The sequence below is a fragment of the Accipiter gentilis genome, chromosome 28 (genome assembly GCF_929443795.1).
Source record: "Accipiter gentilis chromosome 28, bAccGen1.1, whole genome shotgun sequence".
Lineage (NCBI taxonomy): Eukaryota > Metazoa > Chordata > Aves > Accipitriformes > Accipitridae > Astur > Astur gentilis.
The window spans coordinates 8663574-8682664 of NC_064907.1; the positions used below are offsets into that span (position 1 = coordinate 8663574).

General features: G+C 37.1%; 1 protein-coding gene across 2 annotated transcripts in view; it reads right to left on the reverse strand.

The window, feature by feature from the left end:
* CHRM3 (cholinergic receptor muscarinic 3) overlaps positions 1–19091 on the reverse strand; it is a 235510-nt gene that overhangs the window by 112381 nt on the left and 104038 nt on the right. For both annotated transcript variants that reach the window (XM_049830903.1, XM_049830902.1), the window contains exon 4: positions 17762–17864. In XM_049830903.1, coding sequence (XP_049686860.1) covers positions 17762–17859 — 98 coding nt within the window. In that variant the 5' untranslated portion in view covers positions 17860–17864. The remainder of the gene's footprint in view (positions 1–17761; positions 17865–19091) is intronic.

Consider the following 19091-nt stretch of genomic DNA (forward strand, 5'->3'; position numbering starts at 1 on the left):
ATTTATGATTGAGTTTTCTTAATTTCTGCAACATCTGCTGCCCAGAGTATCAGATCTTGATGCTTTCAGCCCCTGTTTATGCTAAGCATGGAGAAAATCAAGACAGTTCCCCGCTTTCTTCCCTACTCCTCCAAAGTCAGTCCGTCATTGGATCAGTCTTTGGTCAGCTACTTTGATTAGGTACTAGCATGATGTATTATTTAGGAAAAAAATTCATAGTCATGAATCAGGTGGTTTACAATCATCATTTAACTGTTATCTAAATCAGATGAAAATCACAGAGGAAATTTATTTGGAAAGAAAAGTATGTGTGATAGGCTAATGTAATCACTGGTGTAACTAGCCTTAACTCCAGTTAAATAGAGATACGCTCTTTTGGGAACTGTCCTCTTGTTGCTGGAATATCTCTGCAAGCATAGAAAGATACAATCTGACAACATCTTTCAAATAGCTCTATTTATATTTAAAAAAAAAAAATCTTAAAGAAAAAGTCAGAGGCAAACTTCTTCACAGTCCCAAGGATTAGGACATTAAGGTATTTAAAAATTTACAGCTATCTCTAACAAAGGAAAAAAAAAATAAAGCAAAATTTCCCCGTCCATCATTTTTTAAAAAAAACCACTAACCTGCTATTTTTACTTTTTTTTCTCCCTGTCTGACACAGAGTATTCAAGTTAGGATAGGTTACTGTATACACGATTAAAAAAAACCAAAGCAGCATGGTGACTTGGGAATAAGATAGCAACGATTGTGTTAACTATATTTCCCAGTCATCTCTGTGGTTGACAGAACTGAAAGGATGGAAAATAAGGCTGAAAACATGAGCCACAGCAGGATATCAAGATTCCTGAAAGAAGTTCACAGATACAGGGTCCCCTTTGTGAAAGTTTTGATTTGTAGTGAGCACATGTTAATCCATTTAGCATATCTACATTAAAATGATGACAGAAAAGTAGGAATAGGAACAGAAAAGCTAAGAAATGCTAACATATGTTTTCAACTTTGAAATACAGTCAGTGTTTTTCCCTAATGTGACTGGAACAGCTATGCTTTAAATGGGCATAACAATACAGATTTAAAACTTTATCTTGAACCCATCTCTCAAAATTTCTGGAGAAACTGAAGGGCTTGGTCTTAAAACCTTGGCAGATTAGGAGGGTTCGCCGCATTACATAAGTGCAGCGTCCCTGGTCTGTGAGGAAAGTCTGAAAATGGCTCAGACAGGAATGGAGCAAGTGGAGGATACAGTTTCACATTAAGCCCTCACAAAAGGTCTATGAAATTACCTTAGATTGGGGGTAAAGCAGACTGGTGATTACAGTGATCCTCTCAAAAGATAAAACCGGATGCAGGTAAAAATCATTATACAGATCTAAGAACACATTTCTTAACAAGAATTAGGGTAAGAGAAGCAAATGTAGTAGTATATGACTTAACATTCTCTGGAGTTCTCTGAGAGTTCATAAAAAGATATTATTGTATCCACTCTTCAAATCAGAAAACCAGGAAAAGAAAGTGAAATATTTTTTTCCTGTGCTGACACCATCATTGAAAACAAAAATGCATACCCAAGTAGATCTTACTGGAAAACGTCCTCACATTTGAGAGATTGTGGTTGCGTTTTTCTGTTCTTCATCAGGAAAGAAGTAGAATTTAATTTTTTAAAAGTATAAAAAGGATACACAGACTTATATTTACCAGAATATCTACTAACACAAGGTCTGGAGCTTTTACATGAGAATACAGAGATATCTCTTCAAACCCTCTGCTTGTCTGGTTTAAAGCAAAGACTATCTCCTACACAAAATCATAGGATGAACCACAGAATCACAGAATGGTTTGGGCTGGAAGGGACCTTGAAAGGTCATATAGTCCAACCCCCCTGTCATGGTCAGGGACACTAGATCAGTTTGCTCAAAGCCCCATCCAGTCTGACCTTGGACACTTCCAAGTATGGGGCATCCACAACTTCTCTGGGAATCCTGTTCCAGTGTCTCATCATCCCTCACAGTAAAGAATTGCTTCCTTATTTCTGACCTAAATCTACCCTCTTTTCATTTAAAACCATTACCCCTTGTCCTATCACTATAGGCCCTGGTAAAAAGTCTCTATCTTTCCTATAAACTCCCTTTAAGTATTGAAATGTCACAATAAGGTCTCCCTGAAGCCTTTTCTTCTCTAGACTAAACCACCCCAGTGTCAGTGCCTTAAGCAATGTGGTTTTTTTCCTGAGGTGGGCCAACTGTTTCTTACTCCTGTTGGTGCTTTCTGAATCTGTGTTCTCCCTCCCTCCTCCTGTTTCTCCCAAGAAAATTTCACTGAAACCACGTTGCTCCTACTTTTTCTACGGACAACACTGCTATCCATTCACTAGCTCTATTCTTTTCTACACTGCCCACATAGAATTAAAATAATTCAGATTTATTTCCTCCTTTACTTAAAAAATATAAATCTGTATATACAGATTTAGGCTGAATAAGGTTCTGAACTTTCATAAAATATTCCTAGCATTTAAAAGTATGTAGCCTCAGCTAGCTCTGAAACACAGTATATTAAGATTTCTTTGGTAGGACCTGTGAAAAGCATAGGTATAATTGAAGACCTCATAAGTAGGCAATGAATAATAATGGACTGACAGTAAGTTCAAAGAGCTTTGACTACAGGTGATAAAGCATGGTAGATGAAAGCATGGAAGATGGAAGAAGCTTATTTTGGCTACCTGAATCCTCAAAGTTAGTGGACTAAGAGATAGCAATAGTCTTTTGGCCTGCAGACTGAATAATGTGTTGTGCAGATTCACAAGATACGACTATGATATCATGTTGATGATACTTTTATGAAGGTAATTTTAGATATTGTTTCATTTTCAAGAGATGGAAGCCAGAGTTAGCATTTTGCTTAATTAAAAGGTGACCTTGCTCCAACAGAAACAGCAACTAATAGAACTGATACAAATGCAAAATATCCCTTGGTTAATTCTTTGTTTTTACAAATATTATATTTCTTCTCCACCTCATCAATGGTTAAAATCTAGTGGAAGAAGGCTTCCTAATGGCTGAGTGACTGGCAGCAGCACATGCAGTATATCAGAGACTTCTCCTAGACATAGAAGAACTCTTAGTAGAGTGGATGTTCCTGATGCCTCTCAATGTGTGAAAACCAAGCAATTTTCTCCTTCATTCAAAGTATCTCCCTCCTACATCCTCATGAGCAGCAACTGAGCTCAGTGATAGTTAATCTATTTGCTCACCAGTTTCCTGAAGCTCTTTCACTGCTTCCACCGTGACAAATTCCCTTAACTCGTCCCCGTTCAGACTGACTAGGAAAGGTCAGACAGGATGGCAGAAGCTTTGTTTTTGAAGGAAAGCGATTTACAGAGGAAACTTCATGCAGAACAAAAGGGAGGACTTCAGTGTTACATGGCATGCAATACTGAATACAAAAGAATACTGCATGATATTTTCAGCTGCACAACAAAAATGTCATAAACACTAATGGCAGTATTGCTTAATGGGCAGGTCCCTAAACACGATTACATTTTAGTAATGCATTGTTCAGGCTTATCCATCTGGGAATAGTATTTCAAGTTGTCCTCTAGGGACTTGGTCTTTTTACAAACTTGCTACTTTACTTCTTTGGCATAACTGAAATTTCTATGGGGATACTGATTACATGGGAAGTAGAGACATTTTCCTAGAAATTAGCCAGAACACAAGAAGTGAATTCCCACAGAAACAAAACCAAGCACAACCTTGCCTCAACACTTTTTATCCTTCCTTAGCAATGTGAATGCTGCAGGAAATCCCTTCCACAACAGAACACAATACCGGACGTGTTTCTTTGCATATGTGATAAGTGACCAATTCATATCCAAAAGATATTACAATATTGCTATGGGAAGGACAGCATTAAAAGGGATAGAGAACAGCATCTAGCAAGCAGTCAACATGTCCACTATAAAACAAGAAGTGTTTTGTGTTTGCAGAACCTATTGCTTACTAGATAAGAGTGTGTATTATGATCCAAATTTTTAGAAGTCTCTAAACACCCCTGATTAAGAGTTTCGATGTATGTTCTGTTTTCTTGTTTTAGCCTTTGTAACAGGAAATAGTTTATTTAAAAAAACAAACATACATTTAGAATGACTGATCCTAACTGTAGAGATCAGAAAGCACCCTGAGCATAGTATTGTTACTAAAAATTTTTTTTCTAGTGGCTTCTGAAGAACATTACACCAGAATTTACTTTGCAACTATTAAAATGGAATACTGAAATCATATTGGCATTAGACAGCTGTACTTTCACGTCATGCGATTTTTGTGCTACAGCAACCTTATCCTTTGTATTACCTGCCAGCTTGTTCTAGCTCAGTCTCCTCTAAGAAGTCATGCTTTGAACAGATGACATTCCCATCATGTTGATTTTGTAGAATTTCTTGCTTGCAATACTGATCTAGGTCAATTAGTTAATCTCCTTTAAAATCATATTGAAGCTTAGATCATATCCGCACCTGCGCAGCTGTCATATAACTCTGTGGAGGGCTAAGCATAGCAACAGATACCTTGATACGGGCTTCAGTACCTGTGGATAAAAGAGAGTCGTTCTTGCCTTCAGACAGCTGTGCTCTCAAGTCCTTGCCCAGGGAGGTCCAATCTGAGCTGGCAGTCTCCCACAGTTTATCCATGCTTCCTACCCACTCATTGTTGGAAGTTGCAGACAAAACTCACCTGTACTATTCTGAGATTAACAGTATCATATAAATGTTCTGCTTCCTTGCTCTGTTACATTTGTGAAACACACGTATAAGCCCATCCAGCCACTGTCAGCCAGATGCCCATGTTTTTTCTGAGATGTGTTTGCACACATAAAAGGACTGATTGTGCTTGGTTTTTTTGGATGAAAAATAGATAAGGCGGACTATGGCGACCACCCTGCTTTTCATACATCTGCACAAAGGTGAGAAATGAAGGAATGCGTAGCTTTTCCCAGTGCAATACTCTTGCTGCTGCTACTCAGCTCCCTGTAAATGGGACAGAAAAATCGTGGGTTTGTGTCCCTCCCACAGGCACAAAATGCAGAAATCATGTGCTTCTCCTCTCTGATCCAATCCTCACTTACAACTGAGTTTACAGACATTGCCAACATCTGGTAAGTTTGGTATTCTGGGTCAGGAAACTCTCAGAAATAGGTTATTTAAAAAAACCTAAAATCTAAAACTTCTTGTTGAAAGTTTAACCTCCTTTAGACACTTCCAGAAACCCACAACCTAATTACTCCTTCACATAATTTCACAAAGATGGTGCTATTACATCAGTCTTACAAAAAAAAGGTATTAATCAATTTGTACTCTCCTTTATTTTCTTATATACATTTTTATATTTAATTAATGAAAAGCAAAGATCTGGATATTATTTGGCATGTGCTTTCCATCCATGACAGCAATCACATAAAGGTTGAAAACATAAAAATCTACACGTATAGTTCACTAATAGCCAGACCACTGAAAAGCACTAGAAAGGAAGCAGTACTGAAGCCAAAATGTTGAAGCCTCACTTATTCTATCTACTTTTATGTGGGAAAATCTTTGATATTCTTCTGAAAATTGATGTAACTAGATAGCTCATAAACAATTCATTCCTAGATGCAAGAAGTCATTATTTAGGTTATTTATATCACACTATATGAAAAATACAGTCAATGAAAAAAATAATTTTAAAATAAAAAAAAATTAATGCAAAAACATTTGATATATCTGATTATGTTTAACTTAAAAAGTCAGTTTGTGATGATAGAGAATGTATAGACATCACTAAAATGAAAACATGTGCTATTACATTTCATCAAAAATCTCAAGAAAAAAGATGTTTTCATTCATATTAATTGTATACAATACTATTATCTTTTCAATAAAGCATACTGCTTTTATGTAGAAAACTCTGAATACAAGGTCCAGCCTTTCAAAACTATTAATAGGAGACCAAGAGCCGTCACCTGTTTTTCTCTATTTCCATTATCATATGCTTATTTAAACCTCACAAAAGTGGAACAAGCGAATTCACTGGTTTTAAACTTGTAGTCATCAGGGCAAATGCCATATAAAACAAACAAATGCACACATACCTAAATACATAGATAAGGAAAGGAATCACTTTGGCTTAATTTGCAGGAGCTTTCTAAATCTGATATGTAAGAAATATATATCCCTACATTTTGCGAGCTTTACACCAGAAACTAAACTGGAAAACCAAAGCTGTATTATTTATTTATGCCGCAAGTATTCAAAATGAAAAAGGACTGAGCAAGAAGAAGCCAACCAAGAATAGCGTGTATTTTTCTCAAATACCTGACTCTCAATCCTCTTGGTCCCTGCACTGAAATAATGGAGGCTCCTCACTACCTCATGGAGCTACAGTCAGTTTGTATACAATTCTTTAAAGCAATGATTTAGAGGGATTTATAGCCAGAGAAAGTAGCTCTGAGATCTAATCACTATGGTAGAAAAACCTAGACTCCCTGGAAGCAGAGGCTTAAATTCTGGCAGGTTCACCTCATCCTTTCATCTTTCGGAGGTAGATTAAATTCTGTGTAGCTTAGCATATAGGGGTCCTCCACAGGACTTTCAGAGATGAAGTCCTATCTCCTCTAAGTGTTGTTAAATATAACATCTTTTCTCTCTCTTCCCCCTCTTCCCCCTTAGAAGTAAGTCCTAGCAACTTGAAATCATTTTTCTAAAGATATTTCTCTTTTCCAGGCAGCTCCCTACCTTCTTGTCTTGAAGGTTTTTAAGTTTTACTTCCTTGATTCTCATTTTACTATAAGTGATGGACACTCTCCTATAGAATTGTTCTACTCTGCAGGTAGCATTAGCAGAAATCAGGGCCCAGAAGAATACAGGCATTTCTTTCCAGTTCAAGATTTACTCTTTTCATTTCTTTAAATTGCCAAAAGCTAATCAGACTCACTGAAACAAAATTTAAAACTATCTTTAAAATGAGGAAGAAACCTCAGCAAATATCCCACTAATTATTGATCCTCTCCAACAAATCCCTATGTGTACTGACAAACAGTCTGAGCAAATTAATGGCAGTGGCCACTACAGAGCTTGAGTTTAAATTTTTAGAGCTGAAACTGTTGATACATATTACAAGTAGTAATGATTGTACATGTGTGCACTAGGGATCTTATTTAAGCATTTAATGACATCTAATGCACTACACAACCCTATATATTTTTGATAGCTACTTGGTGCAGTTCATCCCAAAGGCTTCTTCAGCAATTACAGATAACCAAAAAATTGCTAATAGAACCCCTGTTAATGCAAAACATGTTGGCTAGTGAGAAAAGGGGATGTATGGATTGGTAGTCCTTAGGTTACCGAGTTTGCCCCAATTAAAAATAAGAGTAATAAGAAAACGGATTTGTCAGTACTTTAAATCTTTCTCAGTCCTGACTGGGTTTTAGGCATATGATCCAAATAGTCCCAAAGAGACAGATGCATAAAGGTAATGGATAATACTAATTACTCAACCTTGTCTGATATTTAGAAGAAAAGGAATCACTAGGAATGGATGCAGTGTGAAGAAAGTAGAAATGCAACTCATCAAAGAGGCACTGGCTTGGGCAAAACAAAAGACCAGAAACTTAAAAGTCCACATCCTTTCCCCAAGATGCACTAGGTAATACCTTGGTATAAAATGCAACTTATTTTCTGTCTAGACACAAATAAAGCAATATAGTATATCGCAGCCAATCTTCAACTTAATGTTCCCCATATGAAAAAGAAAAGATGACTGACACAAACCACCTGTTGTTTCTTTCCTCAGGGACCTTTAAGTACACCTAGTTCTTATTAACCATACAATGTCCAATAAATGTTTCAGAAGGGAAGATATACTTTTAAAAATTATTCAGAGTAACATAGCCTGCAGATCCAGCTCAGTACTTTTGAAGACAGACATTATATCCATTTAATACGAATGTCACTGAAAAATTGTGTGTCAAAATGTTGCTTCTCAAGTTTCCTTTTAGAAGTCAGTCAAGCTGGTAAATGCCAGCCGATCAGCAGCCCAGTACATGTTTTTCAGCCCACTTGAGCCTCCAGCTGTTCAAACTCTTTACACAGTCCCACCAGGGCTGCAATAACCTTAGATGAAGTGGCATAGGAATGGTGCCTAGAGCTCACCTGAAAATCAGAAATCAGGCTGAAAAGTCCTCTCTTGCAAGTTGCGTTGCCTGCAGCTCTGTCACCTAGCGATTATGTAGGAAATGGTCAATGATTACACACAAAGACTTTGAGATCCTGGTCATCAGACCCTGCAGACGTCACAGAGCAGTGGAAAAATCTAAGAGGTAAACGCTAAAATGTGAGCACAAAGACAAATGGAAACAAATCTTGAAAATGCTTGGGCAGACTGCCAGTTACAAATAGAAGCAGAGGGCATTTGGATTACTGAGTCCTTGTCACCATGCCACAGAAAGCTCTGCTCTCGGTTGTACAACTTCACTGTCGATCTTTCCCAAGAGCTACAATACCTTGTCTTGGGCATCCCTTGGGCCGCAGTGTGACATTGAAAATTTGTTGTGCTGTTATTGAAAATACTTTTCACTTCACTTTAAGATAAGCATCAAAGCAACAACAACTCTTTTAATTAGTTAAATGAATGATTTAATTAATTAATTTTGAGAAAAAGTTTGAAATTGAAGAATCATAGTGAATCATTCAATTTACACCTGTGGCATTATGCTTCCCCCAGCAGGAAATGAAACTTCTCCAGGTAGGCAGAAGAGAAGAAATCCCAAACCCTGGAGGTTGCAGGTTGAACACTGAATGTTGAACAGACCAATTAAAACATGGCAGGTACACTGCGTGACCTTTTTGGCCAATAGGGATTAAATGATCACAGATCTGATTCAACAAGGGTGTAAACAGGGTCCCACTGGAGGACATTTTGGAATCAGTCCTCCTCGGAGCAGTGGGTCTGCAGTCAGGGATGCTGCTGTAGGTAACTCCTCCAGGTTGAGAGCCCTCATCTTTCAGGTAAGTGATATGCACATTTTGAGTCATCACTTTTAAATCTTAAGGATTCTTAAGTCAGCTGTGTAGTACTAATTCCCTTTACACCATTGAGCCTGTGGTTTATAAAATGTTACCAGAGTTCTAACTAACTAACTTTTTACTGAAGAATAAATCTGACTTTTAACACCTATGGGATTTGATTGTGCGTGCCTCTGTGACACAATCATTCATAACCTCCTTTCCTTAGTGTCAGTCTGTCAACATAGTCAACCTGTTAATATAAATTAACAGAAGGGGTGGAGTATCCTCCACAAAAATGGTAGAGGCACACTACTAATTTCTTCTTTTCTATTAAACACTAGGATAAGTTTTATGAACTCACCAACAAAGTAATTACAGGTCGCAGTGAATGTGACTCTAACTCTTCTCTCATGCACACTATCAGTGCATGCTACAAGCATAAGTTTGGACCTTTCATAAGTTTAATTTGTTCTGAAACAATCAGCTTCAAAGTCACCTACTCAAAATTCTCACTGAAAAAAACCAGAGATTTTAAAATGCTTTGAACACTGCAGAATTTTTTTTTTTTTTTTTTTTTTGTCACATGCAAACAACTGTATTAAATCAATACAGGGGCTGACACTGAGAGTCAGTATATCTTAGGGAATCAGCCCTTGGCATCTTGGTAGGATCAGCTCTGCAATGGTATCCCAATAAAATGCAGGCATTTTTTTCAGAAGATATGCACTAGCATGAAAGCATAAGCTTTGTAATTCACCCAGCACCAGGCAAATTAGCAGTGACCATCTTGCTAGAGCTGACTGTGAAGCCCTCTAGCTTTCATGCACAAGTGATACACTGTGCCCAAGAACTAAATATAAAGCTCAGTTTCATAAATGTTTATTCTTCTGATGTCTAAAATGGAAAAAGGTTGAAAAGTCCTAGGGAAAAAGTATGAGTACAGCTTCTTTGTTTGGTCCTTTTCCTTTCCTCCTACATTCTCTGCTTCAAAGCAGCATTGATTACTACCTGCAGCTGGACTGACACTCCACTATGATATCTTTTATTATTTGTATTTTGATAGCAGCCACCAACACATCAGACACAATACATTTCCCAGAAATCTCATAGGCTAAATAAGAAAACAAGAAAGAGATGGCTAACATCTATATAAATGCACTATGTTTTATGTTATATATGTGTGTTAAAAACATTTTTATACGTTCAAGTAACTTAACACATCTTGAAGTATACCTGACTTTAGTACTTCAATCTTTCATTTTCACTTGCTCACTTCAGTGTTCAAAATAATAATAAAAAAAGAGTATAGTTTTGAGGGGTTATTTCAAGACACTGCTATAGCATCATGAGAGACAATATGAAAGGCACAAATGTGAGATGAGATTGTTTTTCAGAGCAATGTAACTAGAAAAACAGACCAGGCAAGGTGTTATCGTATGTGCAGAAGGTTGAAAATATTTTGTAATAAAATTTTTGGACATTTTGGAATGAAAAGATTTTCCTTTCCACATTAACTGTCCATTTGAAAGCTGATTTTACTTATAAATTACATTGAAACAACAGATTTTGGTGGACTTGCAACCATGTTCCCCTGTGACTCATTCCTAATAAAACATGTGAATCTAGTGCCTTGCTGTCATTCAGAGCATGGCTGGCTGGCAGCTGTGTGTGTATGAAGACAGAGCACATGATAAAGTGCACAACCAGTCAAACAGACAAATTTGCAAATTCAGAAAAAAGCCTCATTTTAAAGTCTTGCAGTTCCTCCTTAAAGGAAAACCTAGTTACCTTGCAGCTTTAGCTAGGTACCTCTATGACAACTACATATAGACATTTCAGCAAAATCCTAAGGTTGTATCACTAAGGTAATGACTAGAAGTTCCTCCTTAAGTCCTTGCGCATGAGGGGTTACAAGGAGAATGTGACCGTCACCTCACGTACCATGGGTCTGGAGAGGAGCAGGCAACACGAGAGGGACGCAGCTGCAGCAAGAGCTGGGGAAGGGGGTGGGGGGACTGCTGCCCTCCCATCCCACCTCTCCAATGTTTGCTGCCAAGCTGAATTTCTCCAAGGGCTTTTGTTTCTTTGTTATGATCAAGCAGTCAGCCCTGAGAGTAGGATGTGAACTACCTTAGCATGTTGAATTTTAGTTGGCGATACAAGCATACATTTACCTACAGAAAGATGGACTTCTGTTGCACAACACTTTCCGATTTTTAATGAGGAACTAACTTTTTATTCAGCCTACCACAAACCATCCCAGCCGGAGAGCTAAACAAAATATGTGGTGATATATGCATATACATTTATTAAAATCATAAAATTATTCTCTATTAACTGCAAAATTGGTAGAAAGGGTTAGGAGACAAGAAAGGGAAAAAAAAAGAATTAATCATAGTGTAATTTAATTGCACTATGATGAAATGAAAATGAAAACTATTTTTTAATAAATTTCATAGAATCATAGTATAGTTTGGGTTGGAAGGGACCTTGAAAGGTCATCTAGCCCAACCCTCCCTGCAATGAATGGGGACATCTTCAAGTAGATCAGGTTGCTCAGAGCACCGTCCAACCTGACCTTGAAAGTTTCCAGGGATGGGGCATCTACCACCTCTCTGGGCAACTTGTGCCAGTGTTTCACCACCCTCATCGTAAAAAAATTTATTCCTCATTTCTAGTCTGAATCTACCCTCTTTTAGTTTAAAACCATTACCCCTTTTCCTATCACAACAGGCCCTACTAAAAAGTTTGTCCCCATCTTTTCTTATAAGCCCCCTTTAAGTATTGAAAGGCTGCAACAAGGTCTCTCCAGAGCCTTCTCTTCTCCAGGCTGAACAACCATAACTCTCTCAGCCTGTCCTCAGAGAGAGGTGTTCCACCCCTCTGATGATTTTTGTGGCCCTCCTCTGGACCTGCTCCAACAGGTCCATGTCTGTCTCGTACTGAGGACCCCAGAGCTGGACGCAGTACTGCAGGTGGGGTCTCACCAGAGCGGAGTAGAGGGGCAGAATCACCTCCCTCGACCTGCTGGCCACCCTGCTTTTGATGCAGCCCAGGATACGGTTGGCCTTCTGGGCTGCGAGCGCAGATTGCCAGCTCATATCCAGCTTTTCATCCACCAGTACCCCCAATTTGGAGGAAGTTAAAAATAATACAGAAAAACTCAGATCAATTCCTACTTGCCACAGTATAGTAAATTCAGTATTTCATTACGGAGTTCATTACCTCTATTATTTAATCACATGATGACCATTTATAGTACGAACAAAAGCTAGTTTTAAAATGCAGACAAATAATACTGGAGGAAAAAAATATCTTATAAAGCAGAAAGGAAAAAGAAACATTTCCTAAGGATATACAATGAAACTGTAAACTTATTTAAGTCTTAATGAAAATCTTGGAAAATATACCAAAGAAGTAATTTCTTTAGACTTTTGTGACTAATTCTTCTTACTTTTTTCATAAAACCTTTAGGTTCTGAGTCAATGGAAAATATGTCTAAGCTTTGGTATTCTGTACTACTTCCTCCCCACCCCCCTCTAAGGTTTACTCAACAAAGTTTTTATTCAATCCAGCATTATTTTTAATTACGATTGCCTTCTGAAAGTGCTCTTTAAAAAAAAAAAAAAGCAAACATTTTATAAATTAGGGGAAAATTTGTGCATGGCTTCTTTCTGTTTTGATACTGTTAATATTAGCTGTAAAGATTTATTTTCCCATGGCAAAAATATTTTTAATCACTTTAATTTATATGGAACACAAAGCTTGTTTTAGATCTTAAATGGTGATTAATTTGAAGTTAGTGGCTGGTTTAAAGCTGACTCTGAAGTGGGAATAAGTATTGCATATGGGACTGACCTGCTTCTATTATATAAACCTGTTTCAGCTTCTGTAAGCTTATACGTGCTTAGACAATTTCTACAGAAACTTTTATTTCAAAGCTGTCAATATTAGAGGAGCTCGACACTACAGATGTACTGCCTTCCATGCTGTTAAGAACAATAACCTGATTTAGTTCAGATTATATGGTCTCTTGTCACGAGGTGAAAAAGGAAGGTAGAATAAATCATTCTTACAATTAGATAGTTCACTGAAGTTTTCCAATATTTTCCTAGTCACCCTCTCCTGGAAGTCATATTATCTTCATATGACTTGAAGTGGAATATCGTATCAGGTTCCCATATGAAACTGAATAGGCATAAATTTATAGCAAGAAAAGAAAGGAAACCGTATGTATATCAGCAAATCACATGCGCACACATGCACAAATATGTATGACCTTAAAACTGTAGATACACAAAATACACACACGCACGTATGCATGTATGTATGTACAGCATCTCCTCTCTGCCTCCAAGTTACATTTATAAAGTAGGGAGACTAATGGATTCTCTTGCTTGTGTTGCAGCCCCTGCTCAACAGTTAACTCTGGGAGCACGCCAGAAAAAGCAAGAAGCTGCATGGTTTGGACGAGCAGACTCTAAAATACTCCAGCAGAAGAAAGTCTCACACTCTGTGGTTTCGATACAGAACTTCAGTGTCAGTTCCAGTAGGAGTTCGATTAAGTTGAACATGCGTGACACAGCGCTGGTAATCTGTCTTACACTGACGCTCAGAGCGTTAGTCACCAGGAATAAAGCAGTGAGAAATGAAGGAAGGTAGGCAAATAAAACTATTGTGATCTACTGAACAGAAGGGCTTGGAACACAAAATGGAAGAGAACGTCTCCTGTTATAATGACAATACTTTTAATTATATATACTCAACGAAAAATAAACTATTAGAGAGAGAGTAAAATACTTCCAATTAATGGCAGTAATGTAATGTTCAAACTTAAATGAAGTATTTTTCCCTTGAGGGTTTTACTGTACTATTTTATTTAGCTTAATGTAATTTAAATTATAAACAGAATAGTTTTGTAAGCCCCCAGAGAAAGGTATTTTACTTATAATGTATTTCCTTTGAAGCGGTTACGGAAATCATGCTCTTCCTGAAGTCTGTATTTCACATACCACCTACTGCTGCAAACTAGTCTGACCTCACAATTTAAACATGATCAGTCTGGTGAAGTACGTGACAAGAAAATTCAAGATTTTTTTTAAAATGCCAGAGGACATAATAGACTTCCCTCTGAAAAAAGGTATTGAAAGATCTTTGTTGATAAAAGTTATGTTTTTTCAGAGGGAACGGAACTCAGCCGTAATCACTCCACTTGAGTTTTTAATGCATGTAATGGAAAAAGAATCCTTTACACTATACCCTAGAGGGAGTTTCAGCTGAGAGTAATTATATTTTGTAAACTTAAATTTAAATATGCAAATATTTCCATTTTTCATTTAAATCACAAATCTTTAAAAAATTTAATTCTACTATAAAAAGTACACTTTCTTTCAGGCTGCAAATTACAGATGACCAGTTTGTGTCATCTTTTTTCCTCCAAGTAATTAAAATAATCTATTTATGAATAAATAAGCAATTATGAATGAATAAATTGAACGCCAGTCTATGTGCTCTCCTCATCATCAAAAGCTACTGCATAGACTTAGTTAAATAACATGTGACAAAGAGGAAATTGTCTCTAGAAAATTAATTTTGGCCATTAATCATCTTTTTAAAGCATAATAGTACCCTATCCTCATGGATTAACCACTAACTCAACACGCCAGCCATAGATATACAATGGTCTAAGCTGTGATGCTTCTCCTGAAATAATGCCAAGCCAAGTCACTTCAAAGGGACTAAGCAAGTAAGCACTCTAAGATTTGGCTGATTGTACAACTGCTTACAGCATGAACTCATGACAGCTGTAGTCAGAAATTACATATGCTTTGAATTGGTTGTTCTTTTTGTGAAAGCTACTCTTCTGCTCTAACCTACTATCACAATTTATAAAAAAATAAATAGATAAATAAATAAAAAATACACATTCTCATTAGCATTGGATTAAGAGCTTGAATCATTTTTCAAGGGATAATGTATAGGAATGAATATTTCTGTGTCACTATATAACAAGTATCAATGCTCTGGAGTTAAACTTCTGACTGAGTTAGATTTTATCAATATCACAAAGTTTCAGGTAGGTATTTAAATGCAGAAAAAGCATTTTTAATCACATTTATGACTATATATAACAAAGATGAATGAATTTTAACGCATTATAATTTTTCTTTAAATAATCTTCATGAATATACTGCTGTACAAACCTTCTAAGAAAAGACATTTCCACTGGCTCTTCACAGATCAGACATTATCTAGTTCACACTTGAAAGTTACACCAATTGTGTTAGAATGTGCACTTTGTATTAGAGAGCCAACCTGTACCACAACCTTAGCAGACATCTATACTTTGCTGAAAGCTACTAAAGCACAAGCATTACTTGTGTTAAATGACAAATGCATGTCATAGTGACCATTACCCTTGCATTTGAGGCAAGATTTTAAGATTCTGACAGCCCAAACAGTCTAGCTGGTGTAGATTTGCTAAGCAAAATGATGCTGCTCTTCTTGACTAATGTAATGTGTTCAGATGAACTGACAAATTCTGTTTAATGTGCTGCACATTTGTGGGTAGTAAAGCATGTTATTTTATTATTTCTTTATACATATAATCTCTTAAGAGCTAGCATGACAGTGTAGTGTAAATCTAAAGCAATCCATTAGATTTATTTGCATAATGGCTTCGTTGTTCCTAATTTAATATCAGAAAAAAAGAAGATACTAATTTCTGGCTTTCTGAAAACTATGTTAGTATATTTCTTATAGATGGATTATATGGTTTTGTGCTTTAACCTTTTATTTTTTGCTCGCTGTTTCCCCACTGTCATATGAGAGTCTAAGTGACAAATAATACATGTTTATACAGGGAGAGAGATGTGGACCGTAACAAAATTTGCAGAAGTTAATTATATGAATTCAGGTATTTTCTTTGTTACTTTCCTTTTAGGCTAAAACTGAATACAGTTCAATTCCAGTTCCTTTGGGGTACTCTGAATTTTGGCACAAATTAAAAAATTTCCTGACAAGGAATTGTTGTGCCACTGATACCTACAGAAAAGGCATTCTCCTCAGACTCGATATCCTCTCCAGCATAATACATGTCTTTTGAGATTGCTTTCCTGCCTATCAGTTACAACTGGGGAAGATTTTGGATACTCAGAACAGAGAACATGAACCTCTTCTTCAACCTACAGCTAGCAACCCACTTATGAATTGTGACAATTTAAATTTAACTACTAAACCAGAAAATTTATATGTTTTCAGAATTTTATTCATAGAAAATCTGTCATCAGCAAAAAACCCACCCAAACCCACAACCTTTCATCTTACACAAAATACCAGAAAAAAAAAGTAAGTAAAGCTGGAATATGGTCAACACAACATGAAAGGCAAAACCAACTGTAACTGAATATGGCGAGCTGTATAAAAGTGTGCAAGATACCATGTCCTAATTTCTGGATATGAAAGCAGGGCTAAGCATCATTTCAGGATCCATCCAAGACATCCATTGTTAGTACTGAAGCCATAAAGATTCAGCCACTATGCTATGAAAGTTCTTTCCTGAGATGACTTGGTTAGCAGCTTTCTCCAGACAGAATTGAGTGACTGAAATCTCAAGACACTCCAGGAACAATCACAATAAACTGTCAGTGCCACAGTCCCTAAAGCAAGTATGTTGAGGAGAGTTGTTTTCTCTGCAAGCAGAGTGCGCCAGCATGTGTAAATACAGGCCATCTAAACCACTGCTACATATCCATGTTTACAGTTCATTTCCACAAAATTAGAAATGCAAACCAAAGTGGAAGTTTTACAGAAATGTGTAAGGAATGTAAAAGAAACACCAACTATAATGTAAACATAAATGCTGCAGCCTACCAATTCATGTAAATTATTTTAAATGCTACTGCAACTGAGACATAAACCAGCATAACATACAAGGGAGAAAGCAGTCAAGTGATAATGAATTCCGGCAATTTAATCAGAACAACTTAGTTCTTTGTCTAGGTTTACTCTCACAGAGGGAAATGACTTGTTGAAACTAAACCCAGCTAGCACATCAAAACCACGAGTGAAAACATACTTTTCAAGAAACTGAATTTAACTTGTTAGATTCTCACCTCTACTATAGCAAGACTGAATTATTCTGCAGGGAAATCCTGGAGGTGGAATATCGGCTGCATTTTTTGTCTGATACTCATAGAAAACTTGAAGGTTTGTGCAGAAGCTCAAGATGCTCAACAGGAATAACCTGAAGGCATCTTTCTCCTGATTACCAATAACATGATACTGTTCTGCTCTTCTTAACCTGTTCAGCCTAGCTCTTACCCTGGCTAGCTCTTATTCTGCTAGCTGTGCAGTTGTAATAACAAGAAGCACAAAGTTTGCCAACTGCTTGAGAATTAGTTCAATTTCTCTGCTGGGTTTTGTGCCTAAGCTGAAATTTGCACCACTGCAGCTGCTATTAAAGTTAGCTGAGGTATGCCTACAGGAATCATAGGCATCGCAGTGTTCCTAGCACCCACAACAACTTAAAATAGATGTGTCTGTTGATGATAAAACACATCACAAACTTAGAAGGCCTTAATAAACGATTTTGTAGACCATAAATTCCATAAGACTCTGACTTCACAAAGTGAGCACTGTTGCCAAAAATCTGCTGTTTCCCGATATGTTGAATACTTGGAACAATATAGTATGAATATATATGTTTCTTTGAACTGTACCTACATGGTCCACTGAGGAACATCAAAGCGGCTAGTTGGATCAGGCACTGTGTAGTTCTGTGAACTCCTCTTTTGGAAACAAAACTGGTAGTGTGTCAGCATGTAGGCTGTGAATAAAACAAAAGATACAAGAAAAAAATATTAAAATAGATTACAGACACACAGGGGAGGCACAGACATATAAGCCAAAAGGCCTCCTTTGGACCAAGAGAAGACAAAAGCTATTAATACTTTCTATTACTGAATAATATCTTTTTTTTTGTCTTTTTTTTAAATCTTGGACACCTAGCTGAAAATAGAACAACTCAAGTGTGCATGTATCACACAGATATGGAGCAGTGGTAATAAGATGGTACTGACAAGCGTTTGGGCTGCTCACACCTACCCGCAAAGGGCTATGTATGATCACAGTATTTTCAGATGATTTTTCAAATCCAGTGACCAAATTGGAGTGAAGATAACAGTTTCTCCAAGACAGCACAAGCTAATCTGCAGCTGAGTCAGCAAGGGAGCCTGGCTGGCTTGTGCCTGGAAATTGGCATCTCTGGGCACAGAGAGACATGGGATGCTGAGCCCGCTCACAACCCAGGAGCAGCTTGACACAGGGGCGGAACTAAGAACTGGGCTCTCCTTTTCTTCCCCAAATTATGCAGTCTCTGAAGCTAACCAATTTAGAAAGCTGGTTTGAAATATTAATTTTCATGTAAAAAATGTAAAAAGCTAGAAAAATACCCCCCCTAATGTATTCCATACATTATATTTCCAGCTGCATTTAATATACCGTTGCTTTTAAAAGTTGACACAACTACAGAGGAAGCAAAAATATCAATAATTAAAAACCAATCAACACACTTTCCTCTGCAAAAGTTGTAAATTCCTGAAGTCAGAAGTGTAGGAGAAGGATTAGCCGCTGACTACCATGTTCCATTCTGTTATATAAAATTAGTACCAAGTGGAACCATGTGCCATTGTTATCCCATTTATTGCATGCCATTGCAGCCTGAGGCTTTAAGACCCCTTTGAACAACTTAGACACAGAAGAGCGATTCTGAGTCTACAGATGCTCCATTTGTTTTCTCAATATCTCATCCTTTCCCAGCATGCCAAAGGATTTCACTCCCAGGTGTTATAAAAAGGAGGCAGCAGACCAGAGAGAAAACACACTGGCTATGCTGGATGCTCAGTTTCTCAGGCAAAAAAACTCAAAACAAACCCAAACCAAATAAACCAAAAGAACAAGAAAGTTGAGATTATTAACAAACAAGACTGAGACCATATTCCAGTTCACTTTCAGAATGGAAGAAAATACACATTTACTACCCATGTACCTTGCT